The sequence below is a fragment of the Rousettus aegyptiacus genome, unplaced genomic scaffold (assembly GCF_014176215.1).
Source record: "Rousettus aegyptiacus isolate mRouAeg1 unplaced genomic scaffold, mRouAeg1.p scaffold_m13_p_4, whole genome shotgun sequence".
Taxonomy (NCBI): domain Eukaryota; kingdom Metazoa; phylum Chordata; class Mammalia; order Chiroptera; family Pteropodidae; genus Rousettus; species Rousettus aegyptiacus.
The window spans coordinates 21,131,618-21,159,109 of record NW_023416307.1 but is presented as its reverse complement, the minus strand read 5'-3'; the positions used below and the strand labels follow the sequence as shown (position 1 = coordinate 21,159,109).

At 36.6% G+C, this 27,492-nt stretch overlaps 1 protein-coding gene across 1 annotated transcript; it reads right to left on the bottom strand.

Annotated features, from left to right (window-relative positions):
* Window positions 1-404: 404 nt before the first annotated feature.
* LOC107507585 (TCDD inducible poly(ADP-ribose) polymerase) lies at window positions 405-27,492 on the bottom strand. The gene is made up of 6 exons (XM_016138697.2): window positions 27,256-27,492; window positions 23,271-24,229; window positions 8,770-8,938; window positions 7,280-7,440; window positions 2,148-2,426; window positions 405-1,471 (listed from the first exon to the last, which is right to left on the bottom strand). The coding sequence occupies exons 2-6, from the start codon at window positions 24,185-24,187 to the stop codon at window positions 1,024-1,026; spliced, it is 1,974 nt and encodes a 657-aa protein (XP_015994183.2). The 5' UTR covers window positions 24,188-24,229; window positions 27,256-27,492; the 3' UTR covers window positions 405-1,023.

Genomic DNA, 27,492 nt, shown 5'->3' with positions numbered 1-27,492 from the left:
CCAAGTTTGTGTTTCTATTAAATAAGTAGTGTAAAATACAGAGCCAGCAGGGAAACCCGGCTGCGTCTGGCATAGCAGGCACGGGGCGGGGAGGGGAGGACCGCCTTTAACAATATTTCCAAGTTGACCAAAGGCTTTGAGAGAATAGTTTGTGTAAAGCACAGTAACAAACCTTATCAATTTGGTTACAGGTGTACTTTCTTTCTATAAAACCTTCAGTCAGGGCCTATGTCTGAAACCCTTGAATAAAATAATACCTCTAGTTCTTAAGGCTTGGCTTTAACCAAATTAGCTGTCCAACTTCTTCAAATTGAGTGGATGATAATGGAAGAAACTGAGTTTTCCAAGGCTGAAGTTTAACAAAACGAGAATCACATATAGCTAGTTAGTGAAAAATTTTGCTGATAACAAAAATTTTCCAAATAGTTCCTTTTTTTTTTTTTCAAACTTTCTCTAAACAGAACTCCTAATTCTCAGGCTAACTGGTTGGGTGATAACATTTCAGTCTTGCTGATAAAAATAAGAATTTCTTTCCACCCACCAGAATTTCATGAACTTATCCTACACCACAGCAGTGATGCTCTCTGAGTAGGGAATAAGTATGACAGTACTAGTTCCAGTCAGTTTACCATTGTAAATATATAGAATTCTCACTTTGTTCATAGCTTCCATTTCATGTGGCCAAACTTCTACCAGGCTTAAGTCACATTTAATTAGTTAGGCTGTTCTTTTTCTTTAAAAAAATACCTCTAATAACATTGCTGCCTATATGTACAAGTGTGAATGAAGAATATGCAATCTGTAGTCTTTCCCACACTGAGTACACTAACAATTAGTAAATAATTAAAGAATAAGTGGTCATTTTAAAACCTGTGTTTTCCTTTAAAAAAATTCACTTTCTAGGGTCTTAAAAGTGCCCTAATTAATGTTCAATGCTGTTCTTCACTCTGTCCCACCCATCCAAAACCTGCTACAAATGCTGGATTGAGTTTATATCAAATAATTTATCAGTACCAAGATTTTTCAAATGGAAACAGTGTTACTGACTTCTTCATATTGGATAACAAAATAAGGGTAACTCTGGTCATCATTAAAAATGACAAAAATCTGAGGCTCAAAGAAATTATCCACGCAAGAGTCATACAGGTCACTGGTGACACTGCCAGGATTGACGGGAGGAGGTCTTCTCATGCCATGACTGCCCATCGTGTATCTGCCAGTGAGCACTTTGGCCAGAAACATAAAATGGACTCCTTTGGAGGATTTCTTAGAAAAGTTATGAGAGTAGCTTGCCTTCTTCGCAAAATAACTGCCTTGTCCAAACATTGTAGCATGCTTTCCACAGACTCGAGGGTCAAAGTTGTGCTTACAGATTCCATCTACCACATCCTGGGATGTTCCATGAAATAAATGTCTCTCATTTATTATTCTGTCACGGCCACACATTTTTCTGTTCATATATTCCTTTTTCCTAAAGCAAAGAGTGGACAGGGAATTCAGAAGAAAGAAGGTATAGGTCAATTTAAAAGATATGATTTAGTCATAAACTTCTCTTTATGGTTTCGGTGGAGAGGAAATGTTCAAGTAGCTATCAAGATCAAAATGCCATCAAAGATCATATTAAAAGTTTAAACTTATCTTTTCTACTGGAAACTAGAAAAACCCTTTTCTTTTTTTCTCCACCAACCATTCACATGCTTTTACACTTCAAAACTAGTTCTAACATCTTACCTTCTCCGTTATTTTCTTTATCTGATTCCACCAACCTGAGTGTCTCTTAATTCTGAACTTCCTCAAACCTACATGTATTCTTTTGGTACTACATTAATTTGTTGACTTGAGAGGCAGCCTAGTAAAGTGATTAAGAACAAGGCATCTGGCGCCAGACTGCCTGGTTCAAATTCTAGCACCATATCCTATTAGCTGTATATCCTGTGGCAAATTATCCAAACATTTTTGTGACTCAGTTTCCTCTCTGTAAAATGTAGGTTGCAATAATCCTACTTACAGTTCTGTTTACATGTGAGTTAATATATCAAAAAATGCAAATATATTAAGTTCTATTCAAGTCTTTACTATTACATTCTGCATTTGTCATTAGCTACATTAAGAAAAACTCTCTTGAACTTTTCATACTGCTGACTCACCTTTTATACTTCTCCCAAAGAAACTGGTTTTGGACTCTCAATATTTGTAAAATTCTATATTTAAACTCAGGCACAGTCTTATGAAAAAGATTGTAAATGATTCGATAACTTTTGTCCTCTGCAGAAACAGGCACTTGGATGAAGTCCTGAGATGGATGCATATAAACCCAAGTTTCAGGGTAAAAGTTTGCTGAGGTGACCCCATCTGGGCAGATGATCTGTGATGATGAAGTTGCTTCGAGAGGTGAAGGAGCCTGGGTGGGAACACCACCAAGTGTTCTAGAAGAGAGAGGAAGGAATGTCAATGTAAAACATTCATATGCAGTACTCTATGGCAATATCTAATATAGCTTGTATAACTTAGATGCTTGTTTAAAAATGATATAGAAAATGCTATTAAAGAAAAAAAATCTTAGAGTAAATAGTGCCCGTACACAGATATTATTAGTGTCCTCCTGGTCTCCTCTTTGTAGAGAAAACTACAGAATATATACTGCTACAAGGCAAGCAAGAGCAAATTTATAAATACCTTTACTTTTTGAATCCTAGACTCCTCTTTTGAGTATACAAAGAAACTTTATTTCAGGGGAGTAATGATAATTTATATGCATTCTTCGAACTCTGCTATACTAAATAGAAAACATATTACTAAAGCTTATGTAGGGTGAGGAGGAGACAAAGTTAAGCAGTCAGTAAAGGGGGAGCTTACAGGGAGAAGACACAAAATATTAAAAATCAAAAAGCTTAAACTTTAATTTTGTATAAAAACAAAAAATCATGGCATAGGCATTGAAAGTTGACATCTGGCATTCGCTTCATTTTCCAAGATCACATATAACCACAAAACCATCAATATTATTCAAATTGTATAGCTTTAGGTGTGACGGAGCTAATTACTTTAAGCTCTAGACACTGGAATGCATATCCTTGAACCTTTAAATTCAGGTCTATTACTATGAAGGACTCAGATAAGCAGCAGCTTTGTTCAGTTACTTATTTTTGCCTGATTAAATACTTAAGTTTAAAGCACATTTCTTGGCCATTTTCAACACAGAGCAAAAGGGAAGAAGCAGAGAGAAAGGAAATCCTGACCCCGAGACCCAGATTCAGGGTACTGTAACACTCATAAGCATGTAGTGGTCACAAGGAAGTAATAAGTCTGCCAAAATGGATTAGGAAACTGAAATTTCAAAAGAGCTTTGTGACACAGAGGTTACAACTGTGGGTGAACATGCATCTAATCACCAAGAGCATATCTTACCATGACCCTCCACATAATTATAGCCTTATGGACCAGGCATTTTACATGCAGTATCACTGTCATAACCACCCTGCGAGATGCTTTGGTTATCCCCACTTTTCAAATAAAAATACTGCTAGCATAGCTAGCAAAGACCAGAGATAAAATTTGAATCCAGGCCTCTGTAGATAGTTTCCAAATGTATACTCTTTCTATTTCCATATATTTCATAATTCATATACATATTTAACAAGGCTTGAAAGTGATAGATACAGGATTGCAACTCAGGCTTGCCTGACTGACTCCCACTAACACCACCATCACCTCACATAATCTTTTGACTTTTAAGAGATGACTTGATAAGAAGCTAAAAATTAAAGAGGCAAAACTGCCTTCTCTAACCCCAGGCCTCTTCAATTAGCTGTGTCTATGATTTATTTTGCCTAAAAGTCCCTATGTGAGACAGAGATGAAGTTCTGGGTGGATCCAGAGCTTCCAGAAAACCCTAAGTGTTTTTAAGTTCAGGGGCAGATTTAAAGGGGTGCTGGTTTCTCCAGCCCTCATGACAGAAGGCACAATAGTTCTTGTCCTCTGAAGCATTTTCACAAAGCCCTGACAGATTCCTCCAGAGCCTTCGTTCACTGGTACATTTTTCTGAAGAGAGGCCCCACTGTTTCAATCAGATTCTGGAAAGTGTGTAACTCCTTAAAAGCCATCACTATTCTGGAGGATGGCAGGAAACACAGAATATATGCTCCTTATTTTTAGCTATCCCCTCTATCCCTGCTCTGCAAAAATGTAAATCCTAGTCTGCCAGGTTTTCTAATCAGTGGCTGAAGTTACCAACAGAGGTTTCTGGGTTGAGAAAGGAAGGAAAGATTCTCCCAAGCACTCTGTTCAAAACAGGTTTTAGGCTACAACAACCATATTGAAGACCTAGCACTGACAAAAGAAGGGACTCTGATTTCTTTCTGTTATCATTTCTGCCTAAAAAACAGTTTCATAAAATGAGAGCTTCTAACGTACCCTTTCTTCTTTTAAGGGACAGGGTCTATTATTTACTCACATGCTTGAAGATAAGCCTGTGTAAATGAATCCTATCCAACCTAAGATATTAAATTAGATTTTTATTTACATGGTCAGCATCCATTCCTACCCATAGACACTTATAACAAACCAACATCCAAATTAGTCCAAACCATAAAAACACAGACATGTCTGATAAACTTTATATACTCTAATTGCCATGGGTTAATTAATATATATTATATATTCCAAGTACAGTTACGAATGGGGCTTCATTTTATGAGAATGCTGTGTCTGTATTCTGCTCATGGGTATTCTAATGTCCCTTCCTTGGTGCTTCATGGTGCTGCACTGCCTTCCTTAGGGAGGCAAAGTCGAAGGGTAAGGAGCTTATACTCAAGGACTTCTGAAGAATGGATTTTCAGAATCCAAGGTCGCCTTTTATCACTCATCTTGCCTCCCCTCTTGTCATTTTGAAAGACGTTTCCTAACTCAACTTCAATAATGAAATAAAAACAAATTCATTTTATCCTTTTGGGGGAGAAGTCAAAGAAATTGTGACCAGGCCTTCTCATGACCAAGCAGGTGACTGCACAGGATAGATGTCCTTTTAGCTGAAATGAACTCCCAAACCTCTAAATCTGAAGTTTGTTTGCTTTTGTCTACCCTCAGCTCAAGTATTCTAAGAATATTAAAGAATAAGCACCTTTTATCAGCTTCATTAAAAAGCAGCAAGCACAAGGAAAAAAGTTTGTTTTTTTTTTTTTTTTGTAACTATGAGGTTATGGATGTTTACTAAACTTACTGTTGAAATCATTTTGCAATGTATACATGTCAAGTCATTATGCTGTACACCTTAAACTAAGTATTGTATGTCAATTATATTTCAATAAAACTGGAGAGAAAAAAGCAGCAAGGAAACCCTCATTTAAAAAGAGCTAAATTTGTAGGAAATTCATGAATTAAGTCAGCCTCCTTCCCCCACCATCTTACTACCTCCCTACTCTAGCATTCCCAAGCCTTAGCCATCTCCGATTCCCTGATATTTGTGGCTTTTCTGATGCCTCTGTTTTCTTTGACCTTTTGTATTTACTAACAATTAAAAACACAACTTTTTAGCTAAGATCATAGTCTCTTTGGAATCTATTTCTGAAATTTGCTTTTCAGACTGAATCCCACCCCTCTTTCTCCCCATTAGGCCAGTCCAAATGTCCTTCAGCCCTAGTTGCCCATTCCACCCTGGTGAACTTGCTGCTTCTCTGTTCCTTTCTCATGGAAGTATCTGCATAATCTCTTTGATTTGCTAAACTCTTTATACCTGATTATCACTGTTTCAGATGACTAAAATAGTAAATTTTAAAAACAAAAGAGAGAATAGTGACTTTGTTTGTAAGCCTAAGTTATAAATAGTAAGGTCATATTTGTGGCATTAATGCTACTACAGCTAATATTATTTTTATAGTTTTTTACGGAACAAGCTGAAGTTTTTTTAAAAAAAGGGGCATTTCATAATCACTTGTCTTAGGATTGAAACAAATCAATTTTCACCATTCTATAAAACTCAGTAAAGCAGCACTAGAATGAGCATTCTTACTCTCACACAGAAGCTACATCTCATTTGATTGGCTCAGCACGCCAAGACTCCAGTCTCACTAATGAGTTCTACTGTCTCACTAGGAGAACAATATGTTCCTAACTACTGGACGCTGACACTATCTCCAGCTGTGCTAATGAAATCACAGAAATGGCATTTTTATTAGTTTCCAATTAAAAAAAAGAAAAACCCTACAACATAAAAATTTTCACACTTGGACTAAAAGAAAGCACCCATTTACCCCAAGCCAATATATATATTTCTAAAGTTGGCCTTATTACACAGTGCTTTTAGATTCTGAAAATGTCAGGGATTTTCATTTGTATTTTGTTTTTAATGTTCCCTTTGCAATCTCAGAATTAGAATCATGAAGATTTTGTCACAAGTGATCTGGGAAAAGCATAGTTTGGGTTTGAATTAAAAAAAAAAATGCTAGTAAGAATATAAAAAGAGCGTCTTCATCTCAAATTTTAGCAGTAGAGACCAACCAATATTACTCTAGACCTCCCAAGTTCATACGACCAAGTAAATCTAGTATCATTTAAAAAATATGGCTAGAGTATATAACGATTTCCCTAGAAATACTAATTTCAAAAAAAAAAGGCCATGGTAAGGGCACACCTTTTGGCATCTAAGAAGATGTGCCGGTGGGCCTATCTAGAAAGGAAAAGAAATGGCAGTTGAAAAAAATGGAAGAGCTCACCTACAATTCAAAAGGATGAGTTCGGTCTCAACCTAAAAGTATAACAGGTAATTTTGGTATTACAGGAAGATGGGCCTTACAAATGAGAATGCAGAATGCAGATTATTTGATAGGTGATTTCCTCCCATGCATATGCATTCAAGGAAGAAAAATGGAAAACATTACACCTTGAGACTCTCCCTACTTGACCTGGCAGTTTATCTGCGCTGGGAAGTAGTTCCCTAACATGAAAGGTGTCATCAGAAAACTCAATCTTCCATGAAGGAGGAGAATGCAAATTTCATCTCATTCCAGATATAATTATTTTTAATTGTGGAAAAAATGTTAACTCTACTGTGCTTTTCAGTTGAAAAAACCTAATAGGATACTCACTCTTTTAGCGTTATGTTAATTGTACCTTATCTGAATTCCATTTTTTTGAAGGATTAAACCCAAACAATAACTTAGAATTTCACATTCTAGAGGTAATAATCAAGTTAGTCTCTTAATTTAAAATCTTTTTCTCAGGCATTCAATTATACATTTATGTAAAATGAAAGTAAATATGAGACTTTCCATTGGACACTTACTGTAAATATGGAAGCAATATAAAACAGGAGCGGAAAAGGGGTCTCCTTTTTATTTCTCTCCTGAAGAATGAATTGTGGAGGATATAGTGGTTGTTCCACATCATAAATCGGACCTCTTTCAAACCACGAGAGTTGGCTTCTTCAATCAACCGAATAACAGACTATGGAGCAGTAAAAAGAAGGCAAAGAGAAAAAAAAGTAATCGCTATGAAATATAAAAACTGTTAATATAACCAGCCACAAATAGTTAACCTTGCTATTAGTAACTGAAGGGTTTCGATAAAGTACAGTGAATGAAATTAATTCCCTTTACACATAAGAATTTTTAACCTTTACTTTTTTTGGTTAAAGATGCAGAGTAGAAAGATGTTCCCTATTTAGAAGAACATAGATTTCCAACTTAAGAAATATGTAAAGCTGAGGGAACTACCCTATACTGAGGCCTTAAAAATGTCTGAGATTTTTTTATATTTCTGAAGAGGAATTTTCAAAGGAGGATTACAGATGGTAGTACATACAGTTTAAATAAATCAATTAAGTTCCAAACCTAAGAAACCTCTCAGAGGAAAAATATAGGGACAACCCAAGTATTCTGAGAATACATTTTAAACAGCCTCTCACTCTCTTTGGAAGGTATTATACACCAGTGATTAAAGAGAGTCCAAAAGTTTAATTCAATATTGTGTTTTATAGCAATTAACATACTAGGTCATTTTCTTTTGTTATTACTTTAAAAAAAACCCCTAAGGTAGATAGGTTAGTTTCCCGTTTTGTAATGCTGAAAATTAATCTGATCAAATTGAAGAAGTCAGATCTTTGGAATGTGAAATTAATCTTTTAAAGTCCATTTCAGGATGTTTAAACTTGACTCAGAATTCTCATTTAGAGGCAAAGTAAACCATCATCATTTTAAAGCCTTGCTTTGTGACTGATGAGCTATTCTTACCATCTTAGATTAAGGATGCATGTGCACATTTGATAGAATTTTAAATGACTAATTTGCCTGACCACAGCTCAATAAACATTTTCAAGTACTTCTTCCAGGGGCTTAAGAGTGACTGTTTCCCACTAGACTTCTAAAATGCTAAGTGCAACACATGACCTAATCACCATGAGCCCAGGAGCCAGATAAAGTCAAAAGTTACACCAGTGCTCATCTCATTAAAATTACTCCAAAGGCGACACTAAGTCTGAGTACTTACCACTGTAAATACTTTCTCTCCATAGTATAAGATACTGGGGAAAGCATTTTATCTCTCTGATAATAGTGGTATTCTAGTTATGGATTCTAGCAGATTAATGGAAAGAAATACATTTTCAGAAAAATCAAGAGACAAAAGTGTTACTTTTATCAACAAGGCTCAATTTTATATCCATAAGCACTTTGATTTATAGTTCTATTTAATCATTGCTGAAAAGGAAGAATGAAAGATCAGTGAAAAAGAGAAAAAAATTTAAAGGCACTTTTGGGAAAATGAACCTGTAAATACCTCAGGATACTCTCTCCATCCAAAGTGGTCCCTACAGAAGAATTTCCAGACTGTGTGGTAGATAGAGTTGACATTGCTAGATGGTGGTGTGGATAGCCTTCGCAGTTGGTCAAATTCAGTTGTTTCATACACATTCATGGCATTCAAATCTGCCCAAAATTCTTGTCCTCTAAAAAACCCAAGAAAAAATGGTTGGTTACTACTACATATGCAAAACAAAAATATCTAAACATCTCATTGGACATGAAAAATATCTAGTATAGCATGTTGTAGAATTTTCAAAATGGTCTTATTTGAAGTAAAAGGACATTACTGATTGCTTCCCAATTTCCTACATGCCCTTTCTTAATAAGACCAAAATTTCCAGGCCATGAAGTTATGGTAGGATTGATTCTATCCTATATATCACTGGCCTAAACAAATCAACATAATCCCTTCATCCCCACCACAGTGGGATGAGTCAAACCCTGGTCTCAGCCAATCAGGGAGTCAGATTTAAGATAACGCTAACACAGACAGAAACAAAAGAAACTTCCCTTGAAGCTTGTCCCTTTTTCCAGAGCCATCAGTTTACCTAAGCTAAAATAGATATACACAATACTGCTTGAAAAAAGACAGAAAAAAGAAAAAGGAAAAATAAAATGACTTTAGAGGAGGCCAGTATCACTAATCTACCCAACATCAATATTATTTCTTATCCTGTGAATGAAAAACAGAGTTGACAAAACATGAAAAGGGAAAAAGCTTGGTTTATTATGAGGTTTAGCTATGAGAATATTTTTGTCATTTTTGGTATCTGATATTATATAAAAATAAAATATATTATAAAATAACATCATAGATATACTTTCCACCCTTTCCATTGGAGATTTCTAAACATATATCTATAACACACAAGATATTCCAGATCCAGTGGCACTCAGGGTGACTGGGTTCATATGAAATTCTGACATTTGGACAGATATTTCCAATAATTATTTCTTGTTGTAGATTAGAATTTTGAAAAGGGTATTAATTTTGACCTACGGGTTTTGTGGGTTAGTGCAACACTTTCCAAATTCTGCTCTTGAAACCCTTGTTTCAAGAACTGTTAATAGGTATTCTGTGCAAAAAGCATGCTGTGGTCAAATGTTTGAGAAACCTTGGTTACACACAAAGTTAAACAATTTACTTACTGTAGCCACTCCACAGTCCCTTTAATATGCTATGGCAAATATTGAGGTGTCATGATGAGGGCTATAAAGTATTCTACTAAATCTATGACAATGCTCTTCCTTTTCCCCCCTGAATATCTATTAACATCTCAATAAATACCCCTGACAAATATCAGAGAAAGAAAATCTATTTTCTACCCACCATCTGATGTTCATAATTTGTAAATCAGCTTCTATTTTAAAAACAAACAAACAAACAAAAAAACTCAAGTTATAAACCCAACTGATGGTGAAGTACAAAACTTATAAAGAGCAGTATGGTTCTAAAATTCCTAATGAGCTCCTCAAACCCCTAATTTCTTGCTCAGAAAGAGTACCAACTAAGGATGTGGTCTTAAAGGAACACATAATTTTAATTGTAAAATGGGAATAAGACAATAAAATGTAGCTTGAAATCACATTCTGACACTGCTTTTAAAATAACTTATGGTAAAATATTGTTAATCAAAAGAAAAAATATTTCTGCGAAATCCTTAAAAAAAGAAAACAATTAAAACTGGAACTGCTATACCTGAATTAAACTTTACATCGACTTGCTTTAAACAATTTTCACTTATTTTTAGAAGAATTTGATGTTGTCGCTGAAACGAGAGATACTAACCTGTATCTCCTTCTTAAGGTCATTTTAAGTTGCTAAACAGATTTTTCTGCCTTAAGTTTCTTTCCCAGTAACTGTTCCCAATTATGAGTTAACAAATCCTCAGTATTTTCTCTGAGTTCTTAGAAGAGCAGTCATTATGTTAACATGCGTTTATAATATACACGGCCAAATGTTTTTTGCTATTAGAATATCGGATTTTATTCTGGACATCACTCTAGCAATTTTTGTTTAATCCTGTATTATTAAGACTTCGTAGATAATGATTTGCATGAGAATGACATATAAAACTGCAGCTTTTGCTACATTCTGTGCGTTTCAGTTATTTGGGCATTATGAAATTTCTATGACAAATCCTAATTTACTACACAAATGTTCTTTGGATTGATGTACTAAAGTACTGTTTTAACTCTATCTGATTTTCAATATGTTTTTCTAGACTTGACAGAGACAAAACAACAAATTTGAAAAACATGAAATTATCTTTTTATAAGATTAATTTTACCACCTGCTCTCCCTTAAACTGGGAATGTTTAAAAAATTCAAAGCCAAGAGTTTTTTTCCTCTTCAATCTGCATCAGTATAAATGCATGAAATACAGATGCCAAATGTTTAACATCCACCACTCTTCTTTATCAAACCATTGTTTTCTATTATCAGAAAGCAGTTATGAGTCATGTATGTGTGGTAATGGTGATGGTGGGCTGTATTAGGCAATACACAAAGAATTAAACAGATGTACTTCCTGGCTTCAAGAGAAATGAAAAACCAAATGTAAAACCAAAGATGCAGTACATCTGCCTATCTACACTGTTCATTCCCGGAATGAGAGGACAAAGAATAGGAATGTAGCATTATGGGAGAGGAGGTAGTTATTGGCATGCAAGAATGGATAATGGTCAGGAAAAGTAAGGGCTTTACTGTATATCAAGATAACTTTCTGTAAAAGAAAAAAAAAGGCTAAGAACAGTTTAAATAGGAAATACTACCAGTAAGTAAAGGGTTTTGTGGAAAAACAAGGAAAAAAGAGTTAAGAACTCTGCTTCCTGGAAAACGGGTGGGGACAGGGAGGGGCAGAAGCACTGCAAACAGTTGAGAAAGGAAAACTTCTAAATGGGTATGTAAGAGATGAGGAAATGTAAATCAGGGGGAAACAGGCAGATGTGAGCGATAACAGGCCATGAGCTGATACGGTAAGTCCTGAGTCTCAGAGCCTTAAATAATGGTACAAATTTAAAGTATCGAACAGATGATGATAAAGGGTCAAAGTAGTAAATACAGGATGTGTGAAAACTGAGCAACAATGTTAGAGACGGGGGGAGGGGAGCTTTATAAAAGTAGGGTGCAACAATCCCAGGAGGATGAGAGGAACCCTGTAAGGCCTAAGGGCATCCCTGTTGATGGATGGTCAGAAAAGAGTGAGCACGGGAGATAGCCACTGTGACACAGGATTCAGATTTTGCTAAATATATCATGTGGCTAAATCAATCAGTACTGATTTACCCAAGATATAACCTTATCATGATAAATCAGGAAAAAAAAAATCTCGTGAACAGATTTTTGCTATAAAGGGAAAAATGAAGTACAAAAATATTAACAATTCTGTTTCCACATGCTCCACCACCAATAAACATACCACCATACATACCAATATAAAAATCCAGATACAAAACTAATTTAAAATTCCGAAAAGGACACCCATTCTCATAATTTAGATGCTTTATAACAATTGTTCTCTTCCTACTCAACAAATATCTTGACATACCAATTAAACCAACGTTTTCAAACATACATTAGCAATACCAACACCCAACCTGTCAGAAAGTAGGCCCCCACAGCATTTTTTCTATGTATATTTCAGATACTAGATAAACAGCTATAATGACAACTAAAACTATTAAAGAAACAATTGTTGAATGAAATAGAAATTAGTAAGAACATGATCACTTTACTAAAAAATAGTACTTGGGATTATGTATTTGGAAGCTCACTAAAGAGTATAACCATTTGGGGCAATCTCTATTTATAAATTGTTTGAAACCAAGAAAGAAATGTGAAAAAGAAACAAAATAAGCTTTAAGTAGACACACTGATGAGGAACTAGGCTATACATGGAAGCAAGATGAAAAGGGCAAAACGTCAAAGAGTCAGTGGGGAGGAAAGACAGAAATGACAAATTTTGTGGCATAGTGTGAAATGTGACACAAAGGTGGTCTGGGGACAGTTCAGAGAGAGCCCACCTCTGCTGATAAAGGGGTCAAAAAACATGGTCAAGAGAGAGGTGTACCAGAGTAGATGAAATGAGAGCCAAGTCTGGCCAGCCACAAGGCAGACAATGGGAGGCAGGACACCACAATGCAAAGTGGCTGACATGTATAGAAGCTAACCAAGCAAAGCACGAGACCCAAGGGTGTAGCACACACAGTTCATGAAAGAGGTAAGGGTGTATGTGTGTGCGAGGGGAATGATAAGAGATAAGACATAACTGGATAGGTTGGATGGGGCCGGATGACAAAGAGCTTTGTATGCTGGGTTAAGAGGTAGGTGGATAGTAGGAATCACTGGTGGATTTTCAACAAAGTTAAGACTTGCCTTTTATAAAGTTCACTCCCATGGTTGTGGTATGGAGAGCTGATTTGCTTATTTTTGGTAGGGGAGGGTGGGGAAAGGTGGGGAAGGGTAGGGAGGCACTTATTTGCTATTTATTAACATGTTTATTATTTTATGCTTAGTTATCTATAGCTATTAGAATTGCATGAGACAAATAATGACAGAATTGAGGAGGCAAGAGATGCTTTTTAAGTATCTATGAGTTAGAACCTAACTGCATGGAGTATAATTATATGTGGGGCTGAAGGGAGTAGAAAGAGTCTGGGATATGTCCCATGTTTCTGGGCCTGGTGACTGGATAATGGTGCCATTAAATGAGACTGGAACTGTAGGAGGTGGAACATATTTAAGTGGGAAGATGATGCAAATAAACTACAGAACTCAGACTTCAACAAAGGTCAATTAAATATAAAGTTTTCTGGACTCTACTCTGTATAGTTTAACCAGATGGGTTAGACTTTGGAACTCTGGCTTCCTGCTTGTAAAAGTTAACTGGTTCTACAAGGACAAACCTGTGACCTCAAACTAATTAACACCTGCCCTAATCAGCTGGATTAACTAGACACAATTAATAGGCCCTCTTATTTTATTGCTATGATGTAAAATGAAAATGTCTCCCTCCCATTGAGGGTCATAATGATAAAAGATAAAGATCAAATGCAGTATGGAGAGTGTGTTAAGGCTCTTCTGCTACAGACTTGAGACAGGAATGACAGATGGGGTATGTTTGCTGCTGCTAAAGAAATTTCACAGGCACACAAAATATAGCTGGCTTTTGATACCTGGCTTTGATGTTTCCAGGAACTCATTTAGCAATGCTGGAATATCTGGCAGCTTAAATATTCCTTCAAATATGTTACAAGGTGATGAGAATCAAAGCCATAGCATACACGATACCAACATATTTGATAAAAGCAGTGTAATTATTAAACTTCAGAGGACTGACTATGTACTCTTAACTTTCTGCTTTAGAAGCATAGTAACTGTCATTTATTGTTACTAATTAAGATTTTTGCTAACACTGATTCAAATAAATAAATATTGGCGGTGACAACAAAAATTATCTATAAATATTTACATACAAAGCAGTATCTTGCAATATTTACCAGAAGTTAAAATTCTATACTTTTACACTGACTTTGGTAACAACTGGGTTTTTCCCTTTGTATCCAGAAGGAGCTAGAGACACAGGCATACCTACAAATCAAAATTGGGAGTTTACATTATTATGCATATGGCCCTCAGTAGTTATGAGTAAGCTAAGAATCAAATGTTGACTCTCAATTAAATCTGCCCACATCTAAGGAGAACCTGACCTAACCAAAGCAGGGTTGCTCTGAGGCTTACATTACTCTGTAAAACAATTAACATCAATCTTGGATCATGGATTTATCCTACAGTTCTAAATACCTCAAAAGATTTTTGGGTAGGTAAAAATATTCCCCACTTTAAGATACAATTCTTTAAAAAGGGATCACCAAAAGGCTGCTCCTTTAGTCCCTCCTGGAACATCTTACAAACAGGTGAATGAAAAGACAGCAATGAATGCTGTCTAGGATCACATTTATCTGTATGCTAAACCCCACATCTGATTTACAGATTGTTAAGACATCTAATCATGGTATTCAGGTCATTCTAGAAGTGAACACAGTAAAATAAAAATGAGAGGATAAGAGATAGACAGAAAATGGAAGGCAGGTAGGTTTCCTAAATGAAAGAGTACCCTGTTTTTAAACTTTTGTAATTCTATAGTCTCCAAAAGAATGTGAGGAACTAAATAAACACATTAACACAGTTTATTTTTTTTTTTAAAAAAAATTGCATTAAGACACAGTCATTTGTGTACAACTAAAATGTTTCCAACCTCCTACGAAATAATATACATTGAAGTCTCCTCCATCCCATGTAACCACTAAAAGCAAATGACAATATTCATTTGAGGAAAAGAACCTACTAAAATACTTTTTTGTTCGTTTTATTAAAAAACTACCAGATCAAAGCAAAGAATACAAGAAAACTTTCTAATAAGATGTGGATAAGTCTGAAATCTTTTGTAAATAAAAATTATACTTATGAGATCATAAGATCTCACTGCTATCTATTTATGGAGGCATGAGATTAAATTGTGTACCCTGAAGACACTGGAAATGTCATACAACCTTAACTTTTATCCAAGTTCAATCACATGTCTTGAGACTCCTAGAAGGTAATTTAAGTGAGACATACTTCTCAGCCACGGCCTGAAGAGGAAGTGAAACTTAATGTCTACAAAAACAGCTGAGAAAGAAAGCAAATAAGAGATTTTAAAAATGTGTATCATTGCCTTAAATTACACAGTTGTTGCTTTTTATAAAGATGAGTAAATATCCTCTTCATTAAGTAAAATATTTTTAAACTGAGGTTTCTGTCTTACCTTAAAGTCAACAATAAAAAATAACTGCCATGTACTCAAAGTACAAATACTGATCTATTCAATTTTGTGAATATAGAATTTGATAGCATTTAAAGAGAGCTGAAATATGTTTATAAAACTTTTCTAAGTAAATATTATAAAAATCGGTCATAAGTAAATGCTAAAACTGCTTGAAAGTTTTTTCAAATGAGTTCAAACAATTCAGAACTCATTTACACATAAATACTAATTATGAATAGTTATCATAAAATATATCCTCCAATAATTCCCAGTAAGATACAATCTACTAGCTTAATTTATTTCTGGGTTAATTTTTAAAATTACAAACAACTCCTTTAAAAAACGTTTTTATTCAGAACTTTCCCAATTTACCCTGGTCTTTCCCCCTAATTAGTACAGGTAAACTAATTGATAAATGCACAAATTAAAAAGATAATCACTGATGGATTATGAGAACCTAGATATGAGTAAGAAATGCCTTAGCACTAGAGATTTGAATGTATACAAACTATATAATGAATGCATCACACTCTGAAAATTTTTAAAGCAAATTTCTGAAAGGAAAAAAGACTTCCTATAGAAAACATGCTAAGATTTTTTTTCTTGCATTAGTGTCTAGGTTTTATAAACTATGACCACAAAACCTTTCAACAGGGTTTGAAGTCAGTCAACTTTTCCTAAGGGAGAGGGGATTCTACAAAGCCAAGTTTCCCTAATTCAATTTTACCAATTACTTAAGACAGTCTATGTTATTTTTTTCAGTAGCAAATTAATTATAGAACACTTTACACAATGCTTCTGAGGTGTAGCAATGTTTGGAGAAACCAAAGTCAGAGAGCAAGCAAGCAAAGTTCCTTGTTTCATATACTCTACCCTATTCAAGGATGTCTTTTCTTTTATTAACTTGGAAGGAAAACCTAGTAATTCTTCAGTGCTTATTTTTATTCTCTCAATGCCTGGAAATGAAAGAGAGAAGCCAGGTGACAGTCAGAAACCAAAGACCAACCACAGCAGGAAATTATTTAGAGTATTTTGTGCCATTTGCCCTCTCTATGCCCTGATCAGCTGCAGGAGCTGTGAAGATCACAGGGTGCAGGCAAGATTCTGAAAGCACATGCACTAATGAAAGCAAAGTTCACCCTTGAGCCCCTACCCCTGCCATTCTTCACTTACTATTATAAAAATTTAGAGCAAAGAAGTCACCCAAACTCACAGTATGGCTATATGTTAAATGAGAAGGGACAGTTTAAGAATCTCTTAATTCAAAAAGAAAAAAAAATTAATGAGATAAAAAATAATTCCAGTAAGTGTGGCCAAACTAAAAATATTTTCCAACCATTATGTGAAGTGCTATGTTTCAACATTAAGACTATACACAAATCCCTCCTTATGCTCAGAAGCAATAGCACTGAAAGAAAGAACAGCCACTTGCATAAAGAATACAAATTTCTCAACAAATCTTTCTCAGATAACTTAGTCATGGAGATTCTACCACACTCCTTACACAACATTTTGTGGCGCATGTACTCGCAAATGGTTTCTGTACAATGAAAAGGAACAATCAACTCTGGCATTCATAAGAGAGTACCCTTTTCATTGTGATGACAATGCAAAGCTTCTTTATTGGTCAAGTGTGTGTTACCAATAAGTTAACAGCACATAGCAGAGAAAGATCCAGGAGACAGACACATTTTGTTGTATGGACATTACAAATAGAAATGTTTACTTAACTCTATTCTACGTTTGTCTTAGTAACAGTAACTGATTAGGTCTGTAAGGAAAATTGGATGTTTCAGAATTTTAAACTAATATCACCATCATCTAAATTTGAATTACTGATCACAGAATTATATTTAGCACGAAACTGCAATATTGTCATTTGCACAGATCAAATATAAATCCTTATGAACTACCAAATTGAAAAAGTGGAATTTTATATAAAATCCTTTATTTTCAAAGATTTCAAAATATATTCCAGCAGAACTCACCCGTGCAATTTTAAATTAACAAAGAATTAATCTATGTTGAAAAATCTAGGTTTTCAGTTAACGTGTCAGGGATTGGGCTAGATTAGTTTTAACACTTATAGGGATTTTAAATAGAGGTGAGTCTGTGTAGTATAAATCCCGGTCCCTAGAACACACTCCCATAATCTATAAATATAAAAATAATATTTTATGTTAAAGAATCTCCTTCATTATCTGAAATGTGATTTGTTAGTTCCTAGAAAGGGTGAACTATAGAACTATTTAATTCCTTTGAACTGTCTGTGTTTATGGTGTTTCTAAGTACAGTACAACCCAAGATCTTAAGCTATTACCTAACAATATCAAACCCAGCATGAAACAGAAAATGGCTCGACCCTCAGCACTCTGGTATCTTCCAAAGATACAAAATCACTCATATTTACTTCACTTTAGTTTAAGACTCCCAGATTTATTTTAGAAGAGAAAATCTATTGCTTTCTTGCAAAACTTATCAGTGTTCACAATTTGAACTAGCCTCATAGAAAGTTGTGCCAGAATAATCAAGAGTCATCTTGTAACATAAAATGTTTTTTCTTTTTCAAAAATGGTATACACACATATTTAAGTTTTTATTCCACAAAAGGCAACTGCAACCCACAAACAGGACACTGATAATTAATAAAGGCTGTTGACATAGGTTAAGAAGACCTAAGGTCTTAATTTAAATGTGATCAAAATGATTACCATCAGACAAAGGATGCAGAATCTGGTGGTCTCAAATCAGGGGATAAGAAATAAGAAAGGCCACAGGAAAACAGTCACAATCTCAAATAGCTGGATTTTAGTAGCATTCCTTGAGTAGTCAAGGTTTGTATAGTCTACATAGTGCTTCAACCCTTAGAAATAGCCCCTACATCCAGTATAAAAGTAAGAATCACTAAGATCAGAGATACAGAGACAGAATTTATGAATTTATCTTTGCTCTATGGTAGAATGCAAATTTAGAATATAAAAATTCTAATATAACAATAGGAAATAGATTTACGGGGACAGAGTAATCAGTCAAAAGTTGCATTTTTTGCATGTCCACATATGCAGAATAAAGTTTTGAAAGTTGGAGTTATTACTTACTTTTTCCCCTATTTATTTACAATAAGTAAAAGTTTTAGAGTCAACTCAATAAGAAAATGCATAATGCACGATATATACTTTATACAAAATGCATAATACTTTGAAAGATTGCCAAATTACTTTATAAGCTAATCCCTCCAACTGTTTTTGTTTTTTGCAAGGTTCATTTTCATTAAAATAACTACATCAGGAACAGACTGACCCCAACCTGAAGCCAGGTGACAGCTGCTTCAAAAAGTCTAATCTGTTTATTGATTAAAAAAAGAAAAAAAAGAAAAAAAAAAAACAGAAAAGAAATAAATGAATGATTGCTATTGATTCCCATGATAGCTCTACACAGACCCAGTAGCTCCTCTGGATTAGTATAGACAGATGCCAATTAGTTTTATTTCATATGTAAATAGCAGCAAAAAGAGGTACAAAAAATAATTCACTGAATTGCTTTACCCTAAAGCACAAGGCACACATTTTGAAAGTCACTTCAAATACAGTTCTTGCTTATAGAGCTCTCTCTTTCTCTTAGGCAGGAATTTTAAAAATAAATTCTAACTCATCCAGCTGTGTATATTCAAGAAATACCAAAAAGTCACAAGGCATAGTAAGTTTCAGCTGTTCTCATCTCTCCAGTGTTATCAATAACACATAATGAGTTAGTTCATACATCATCACAGCTGTGTAGGCCAGAGCTAACTTAGCTAATTTAACTATTCCAGTAGAGTTCAGTTAGGAGCCTGCTCTATTTTAGATAACCCACTCTCCAAGTCATTAAAAAACAACAACGAACAACCAGCATATGCTATTTATTATCATTAATATGCACTTCTCCCATCTTCTTTCACAAGGTTCCTGTGAAGTCATCTAATACTATTGTCCCATGGACAAATTAGGAAAAAAACTTTTAAGAAGAATCAGCAATCAAAATCACTAAGACTATGATAGCACTTTAGGCTTAAGCTGTAACAAGTGAAATTCCCTCTTTATCAATACTCTTTCATTACAAAAGAGAAATTTTCTCCTCTGAGAAAAATTAACCAGGGAGTCAGAGTTTGCAACTTTGTACTTCACTATCCCATACTTTCAGAAAATTCAGAATTACAAATCATCACTGGTCATATTTTCACCTATAGATTACCTTCAAAATAAGGTCTGCAGTGTCTCTTTATGGTTGATAATAATTACAAGAATTCTTGCACACTTTACAATGGATGTAATGAGATAACCAACTGTGATCTTAGTTGCTAATGGGAGATTTGCACAACCTTCATAATTTCAATTATCCCCAACAGTATTCTATAGTTGGTAAAGCTCTTTCAAAACTGCTTAGACCACCATTTAACATCATTTGCTACTGATGAGTGCCTAAACTCTCAGAGAATTTGTTTTCTTAATCAAAACATAACATTCAATGTTTTCTTAACTTCCTATTTGAAATTTGGAAATTCTCTAAAGCCCATCCTGTATGCAAAAGAAGGCTTGGCATCTAAATATCGATGGAGTTCATAAAAAGAATAATTAAAATAATCTCATTATAATGAACCAAATAAGCAATTATTACTGAAATCCTTTTCACATCTTTTTTTTTAGTATCTAACACCTTGACTAAAGAGTTGGAAGGGATCTGTAGCCGTATCTAGCTTGACTTACTTTCCAATTTCATTCTTGAGAACAACATGAACACTGTGCAACCAATTAGATGCTAAACCTACACATTTGTAAAACAAAGTTTTATGTGCACAGTAGACCCTGAACTATGAACTTCCCCGAAGTTTCATACAATTAAGTATTATGGATATAGTATGTAATAATACTTTATCAAGTCATATAAAATACTGAACAAAGTGGAATAAACAATTGCCATTCATTATTCCTGATTCCAAAGACTGCTGGGTCTGACTTGAACACATACACAGCTGAACACACATTTCCTGGTTATATGCAATCTGCACAGATAGACCAGCTTTACAGGCCTGACCACAGAGATTAATAGCTTTAGCCAAATAATTTGGTAACCATGTGAACCTGGGCTGCTCCAGCTTGTTTGTGAATCTCTCAGCAAGGCTCAACATGCCGTTATCTGCATCTTGTTGCCAGGAAACACAACATCGCTTTGGATTACAAGGAAAACCAGGTTGCAATGACCACAGGTCAACTTCCCAAAAGCCTAATTTTTGACACTTAGATATCTACAATCTTATAACATTTCTTACTATAGTCCTAGGAGAACTTCACTTTACTGTTAATACTTTTTGCTATTTTTATCAGGGCAGGACCACTTACTGCCATTAACAATGTAGCAGCAGCAATAGTAATTACAATAATTCACTCATACTTGTTCTCTCGAGTGTCAAATAAACACACCTTCATTAAAACTGATTTGAAAACCAAGCACTTACAGCAACTACTTTATCACTGATCCAACAATGCATGCTTCATGGACCTCTTTTCTAGTCTTCAGCAAAGTAATTTTACCAAAGGATAAAATAAATACCCAATATGCTGCTGACCTAAGAGGTTCCTGGATTTTCTGGGATCAGAATCAGTCTTGCCTTGCTCATAATGGAACATGATGTGTTGGTCAATAATCCTGCTAGTTTCTTCCTGACCAATTCAAACAGACAGAAACTTAATGTACCAAGATGCTGAAGTACTCAGCAGACTGGAAATGTGCTTCATAACAGTGAAGTGGGAGGCTACTGTTCTGCAGTCTTGCAACCTGGAGATGGAAGGATTAAAGTGGCTTTGAGAGTATATAAAATTAATCACCCTTGACATACCAACTAGAATTGCTAGCTCGAAGGCAACAGAGATTTTGGACAATACCTTATTAAAAGATTTTTAAGAGAAAACATAAAACATCTTCCAATGCAGGCTTAAAAAGTTAGAAGTAATTAGCTTTATTACAGGCTCTAAGAATTTTGCTACCGAAGCAACATGGAATGCATCATATTATCAAAATAATACATTTATGATCAAGGAAACTACATTCTTTATATAATCTTACTTTTACCCCAAGGGTGTCTTGGGATAATAAATAATGCCTTTAAACTCGGGCCTTATATTGTTTCTCATCTGGTTCCATACATCTCTTTAGACGTTCCTGTCCATCTTAAAAGATGCAAAGTTCTAGTCTCATAATTAAGTTGCTAAAAAGACAGATATGTGTAGTATATAACTTAAATATTGAAATATTTTAAAAATCACTCATTACTTAATACTAAATGGGAACAAAAGAAATTTAAAAAAAGAAAAAGAAAAAGAAAAAAAGATCAGGTTTCCCCAATGCCAAAAATGCTTTGGCACTACGTTAGAATACACAGATCAACATGAAGACTAACAGAATTAGATAACTTGCAAATGGTTTACTGCCGTCATTTGCTTGCTGACTCTCCAGACACTTAAACAGTGTAAAGCAACCTATCAATGGACGAAGATGACTCCAGGTATTTTTCCTCCCTACAGACCACGCCTCTCAGTAGTGTATATCAGGTTATTCATTATTTGTGAGGCTGTCAGAATGCCCTCATGGTCTCCCGAATTAGGTAGCATGGACAAAAGTGCTCTTCTCTTTCCCATGTAATTTTAATACTTATTACTGGTCATATACAAATAATTACTGACATCACATATTTTAACTTCTATGCTACAGGAGAAACAGCTTAGAAAAATAAAGATTGTTTCTATTATACAATAATTTTTGCATTAGCAACCTTATATGTGGCAACTATCATTTTCTTCTTCATTTTTAAGTTCAGCTAAATAAGAATTTAGATGTGAAAATTTTCAGTTCCCTATCAGTGAATATTGCTTTGACATCCATAAAAAATAACTACATATATACATGTCTTGCATACAAAAACATGAGGATAACTGTTTTTTACGTACTTGATAAATAAACATACCCATTAACAAGTAAATTTTCTTTTCACTCATTGTTAAAAGACTCAGGTTTAAAAAAATACCCCGAATTGTGGAACAATTTATTGTATTTATAAGACAAACAGAATAATAAACCTAAGGAAACTAAAAAGATGAGATTTGACATGTTTGGGCATGATTCATAAACTTGGGAGAAACTTCTGAATCATTCACAGAAAAACTGTACCATTCAAAATGAAAAGAGGGCCACAGAACTCTCCTAACAATACTATTTTCCTTTTAAAAAGAAGCAGCTACTCGACATGCAAAACTTTAAAATTAGATAAGTTAGGTATCCATTACTTATAAGAATCACCATGGATTTTCTTTCAAAAAGCAAGTTCTTTTGTGTGATTAAAATTGTATCTGATTCACAACATTCAATGTATATGCAACTTCTCAGTCACATAGATACTGCAGAGTTACATCTGAATCTGTTCAAATCATAAAAACTTTGTTGTCTGGTTAGGTAAATACCCTGCATTCAACCACCATGAAAAATCAGGATAATGCACAGCCAAAAGAATAACAATGGAAAAAAAGAATAAAACCTGTTAGGTTACTACTAAATGAAAACACCTTACTAAGCTTTTAACCTCTTTAACTTCTCTATAGAATTTAATAACAACTTTAAAGAAGGTATAAATACATACCCGTACTTCATTCTCATCCTATCATTCTCTGGGTTACAGTAAAATCTTTCCAAGTGCTCCTGGGAATCATTGGATACACTCTGCCACTTCTGAGTAGTTGTCCTCTTGATCTGCCAATGATATGGCAAGACCGTGTGGTGCTTCAAACAATCCCTGCCATAAATACATGTGCCTTGCAAAAAGTCCATGCAAATTTCAATTTCATTCTCTTGGTGAGTGTGGTACTGTAGCTGGTTCACCAGCTCAAATACAAGGTCAAGGGAAGCCTCCTCACTTTTGTCCTGAAAAAGCTCAGTACTTAACTTATCACTTGTGTCCAAAATGTACTGGATTGTAAAACTGTTGTCTTGGAAAACCCCTGGAACATAATCCATGACTTTGTCTATGCAGTCAGGACTAGCAGGAACATCACTTGAAACTGGGTGCAAAAGGGCAGTCTGGAAGTGCCCTGCGGTAGATTCTGTCACTGTCCCACTGATGGTTTCTGGTGGAAAGCTGTGATCCTGGATTGGAACCACTTGTTCTGGAGCATCAGTGGAAGGATGAGATTCTGGTATTTGGCCCCCAACATCTGTCCCATCAGGAATCAAAACAGACATATTATTTTCTGCCGGTGGACACGATGGATTGATTTCCAGAGGTTTTTTCACCATAGGTTCATGTAAGCTATTCTCATCTGCATTCTGGTTTCTAGATCCAAAAACTCCATCAAGTGAGCCAGATTCTAGCAAAGTATTTAATATTGGCCTCAAAGACCTGAGGGTTCCGGTTCCCAACCTCTTCTGATCTTTTTTCTTAAAACAAGTCTTCAATGGAGTGATCTTCTCAGAGAGTCTCATCTGGCATGAAAAGTCATCAGGAGGAGAGGGAGGCTGCACTACACATTCTGACTCAGGTTCATTGGTTTCCATTTCCATGATGTGAACTAGCTCCAATTGCTGCTCCTCAGTCTAAAAATCCTACCAGGAAAGGAAAGAAGACAATCATTTACAAGCTGACAACAACTTGTCCCCTCATTGATCAAAATATTTTTTTTTGGGGGGGGGGGCCCTGTGTCTAAGTCCTTGAAATCACTCCTCTTACATTATATTTCATCTTTACAGGTCAATTTTAAATTTTATTGAGAAATCAAGGCTCCAAAACAGCCAAGGCTATTTAAAAGCCTACAGGAGATAAAGGTAAAAAGGAGCATCTTCCAATAAACTTTTGAAATTTGTGGATATAATATACAACAAATTGTTAATTCTGCTGGAATATGAATTTTTATTGTAACTCTAGAATGGGGAGGGAGTGAGGGGCAGAAATAAGTGTGTAACTGATGACAGTGCGAAAACCACATCTTCACCGCTTTGTGGTTCTCTTCATAGTTGCTTATGTATTACCTATTTCATGAAGTGACAAAAACTTTTTTTGTTGTAAAAAAAAAAAGTTTCTCAAATGAATGATAAACTTCGAAGTTAAACAGTGAGCGAATTTGGGGTGTGAGGACATACTCAGGAAATGGGTGCTTCAATTAAAATGTTATAGTGGAGAAAGCCAGGAGCCTGTTGCAGCATTTCTATTCATTTAGGTCCTCACTTAACTTCGGTCGTCCGTGACTTTAAGGGAAAAGAATATAACAAAACTAATTTTACGATAGGTTAATTGATATAAACAAAAGTTAAGTTCCTACAATAAAACATTATTTGATGAGCTGCTATATTCAGAAGATTTCAATATATTCCCCAAGGATGTTAAGGGTCTACTTTTGTAATCCCCAAAACATTACCACTACTGGAGGAGAACTACCAGGGCTTGTTTAGCAACAGAAGCTACATCGGCAACCACCACTGCACACTGTTTTGGAAACCAAACACAACTTTGCAATACAGAAAGAGCCTCCTTGTCCTTGTCATCTGAAAAACTACGTATATTTTTTAAAAAGGCAAATGAAGGCATATTATAGAAGAATAGCAAGAATATAAAACAAACCATATTTCAAATTCCTTATGTACTGAAAGAAAATTAAAAAGTGGTTTCTTCAAATCAGACCCCTTGAAAAAAACTGGAACTTAAAGTAAAAAGAAAACTTTGTAAAATGACAAATGGTGCCTCTTCCACAAACTATCACTCATTAACTAATTCTGAAAATATTCATTGAGCATTGTGTCAGGTGGAAAAGGGTTGGTGATGAGCAATTAATCCTTTTCTCTCTTGTTCAGGAGACTGAAAGAGATATCTGATGCAAGGGCTCATGACTTCATCAAGTATGCATCCCAGGTGCCCATTACAGTGCCTAGCACAATGCAAATGGTAGGTACTCCCTAATATTTTTTGGTTGAATTACTTAAGAAAAAGAACCTGTTAAGTGCCTAGTTCGATTAGTCTTTATGGGTCAACAGTAATAAAATGATAAAATTGAGTCCCCAGAAAAATGAGTATTAAATATCTAATTGAAGAGATTCTTGAATCTGCGTGTGTAAAAAGTACATAATGATCAAAATCAGAAAAAAAAGAAAAACAGTGTATGACAAGGTGTTAGCGTATACAGTAAGTACGAAAGGAAAAGGTAAAGTTCAATGTGAGCTGCCATTGTTAGGGAAAGGTTCACGAAGGAGGGACAGGACAGAAGACATAAATCAACTGGAAAGCAGCCAAGCCAGGCGTTATTATTCATCATTCAGTGCTCTTGCCTCAAGGCACAATTGGCACAGACTGTGGTATTCCCTCCCCGCCACACCAAACCCGCCTGGTGCCTTCCCCCGACGCGCGCACGGACACACGGACAGACACGCACACACACTAACCACTCCTATTACACCCCATCAAGGCAAAACAGACCCTGAACACACAGAAACACTGTAACTTTTCCAATATTGCCCGCGGTCACACTCGTAAATAAAACTGAGGAAGAGGCGAAAAAGCTGGAGGAGCGGCCAGAGTGGGAAGTCACTAGAACCTTGTTCCTCAATTAGTTTGCATAACAAAAAATAAATATTGGAAGGACACTTCCTCCGGTTCCCTGCTGAAGGCGACCTACTGCTCCACCCCTCACCTCGTGATGCCCCGGCTTCTCCAGCACTCCCAGCTCAGAGCGCGGTGCGTGGAAACCGCCCGCTCCAAACGCGGGACTCTCCCACGGGCGCGCCGCCGCGGGGCGCCGAGCCCGGGTCCGAGCAACGCCTCCTGCGGGCCGCGGCGGTTAGCGCAGCTCTGCGCCCGGGGCCGCGCCAACTCGGCGCGGCGCAGCCGAGGCGCCGCCCGGCTGGGCCAATTCCGGGAGTTCCGAGCACCCCACCCCCCGCCTCCCCCTCAGCAGGAACCGCGGCGCCCCCCAAACTCTCGGTCCAGCCTCCTTCCAACGAGCGCCCCGCGCCCAGGCTTCCCTCCACCCCAGACGCCCCTCACGGCGCCTTTCAAAGTCAATTTCTTCTTCACCTCAACCAACCTCCCTGAGAGGATCGTCCCGTGAGTCTCGGAGGATAAAGCAAAACGGACCCGCGAAGGGCCGGGGAAACGCGGCGGCAGCTCCTCGAGGAGGAAGCCGAAGACGTCTACGCCTTCAAAGTTAACCTGACAACAGCCTGCAAACTTCTGGGCTGCAGCGCGAACGCCGGGCGGCCGGAAGGCTCCCTGGCTGTCGTGCCCTTCCCTCGATCTGCGAAGTGCTCTCCTGGGGAGGCCGAACGGACGCTCCCCGCCCCCCGCGCCAGCCCTGCCCGAGGTGGAACGGGGGGACGCCGGCGACCCTGACTACACCCTTCGGTCTTACTCCGACTTGTACACCTGCCAGAGGCCCTAAGTGACTAAGAAGTATAAACCAATTCCATCCCGATACTGACGGGATCCGAAGGAATTCAGTTTAAAAAAGAAAAAAAAAGGCAGTTTCAATAATCATCACCCCAGATCTGTGAGGGGCGGCTGCGAAGCCGGCACCCCTTTCCTTGCCCGCCATCCCCGCTAAGGTCCCTTATCCGCTCCACAGAGCTCACCCGGACCCCTTTACCTGAACCGGCAGCCTGAGAGAAGCGACCACAGGAGCCGAGTCGCAGCGCTGCTGGCTCGCGGGCAGCGTCCGCGTCGGGAGGTCGCAGCACAGGGCAGGCTCGGGGGGTCTAGGGGTCGCAGGCTGGAGACGCCGCGAAAGGCGCCCGGGCCATTCCGCCGCCGCGAGCGCAGAAAGCCGCGACTGCACTCCCGATCCAGCTCGCTCGCCTGTCACCTCGAGCTCTGCTTTAAAGTG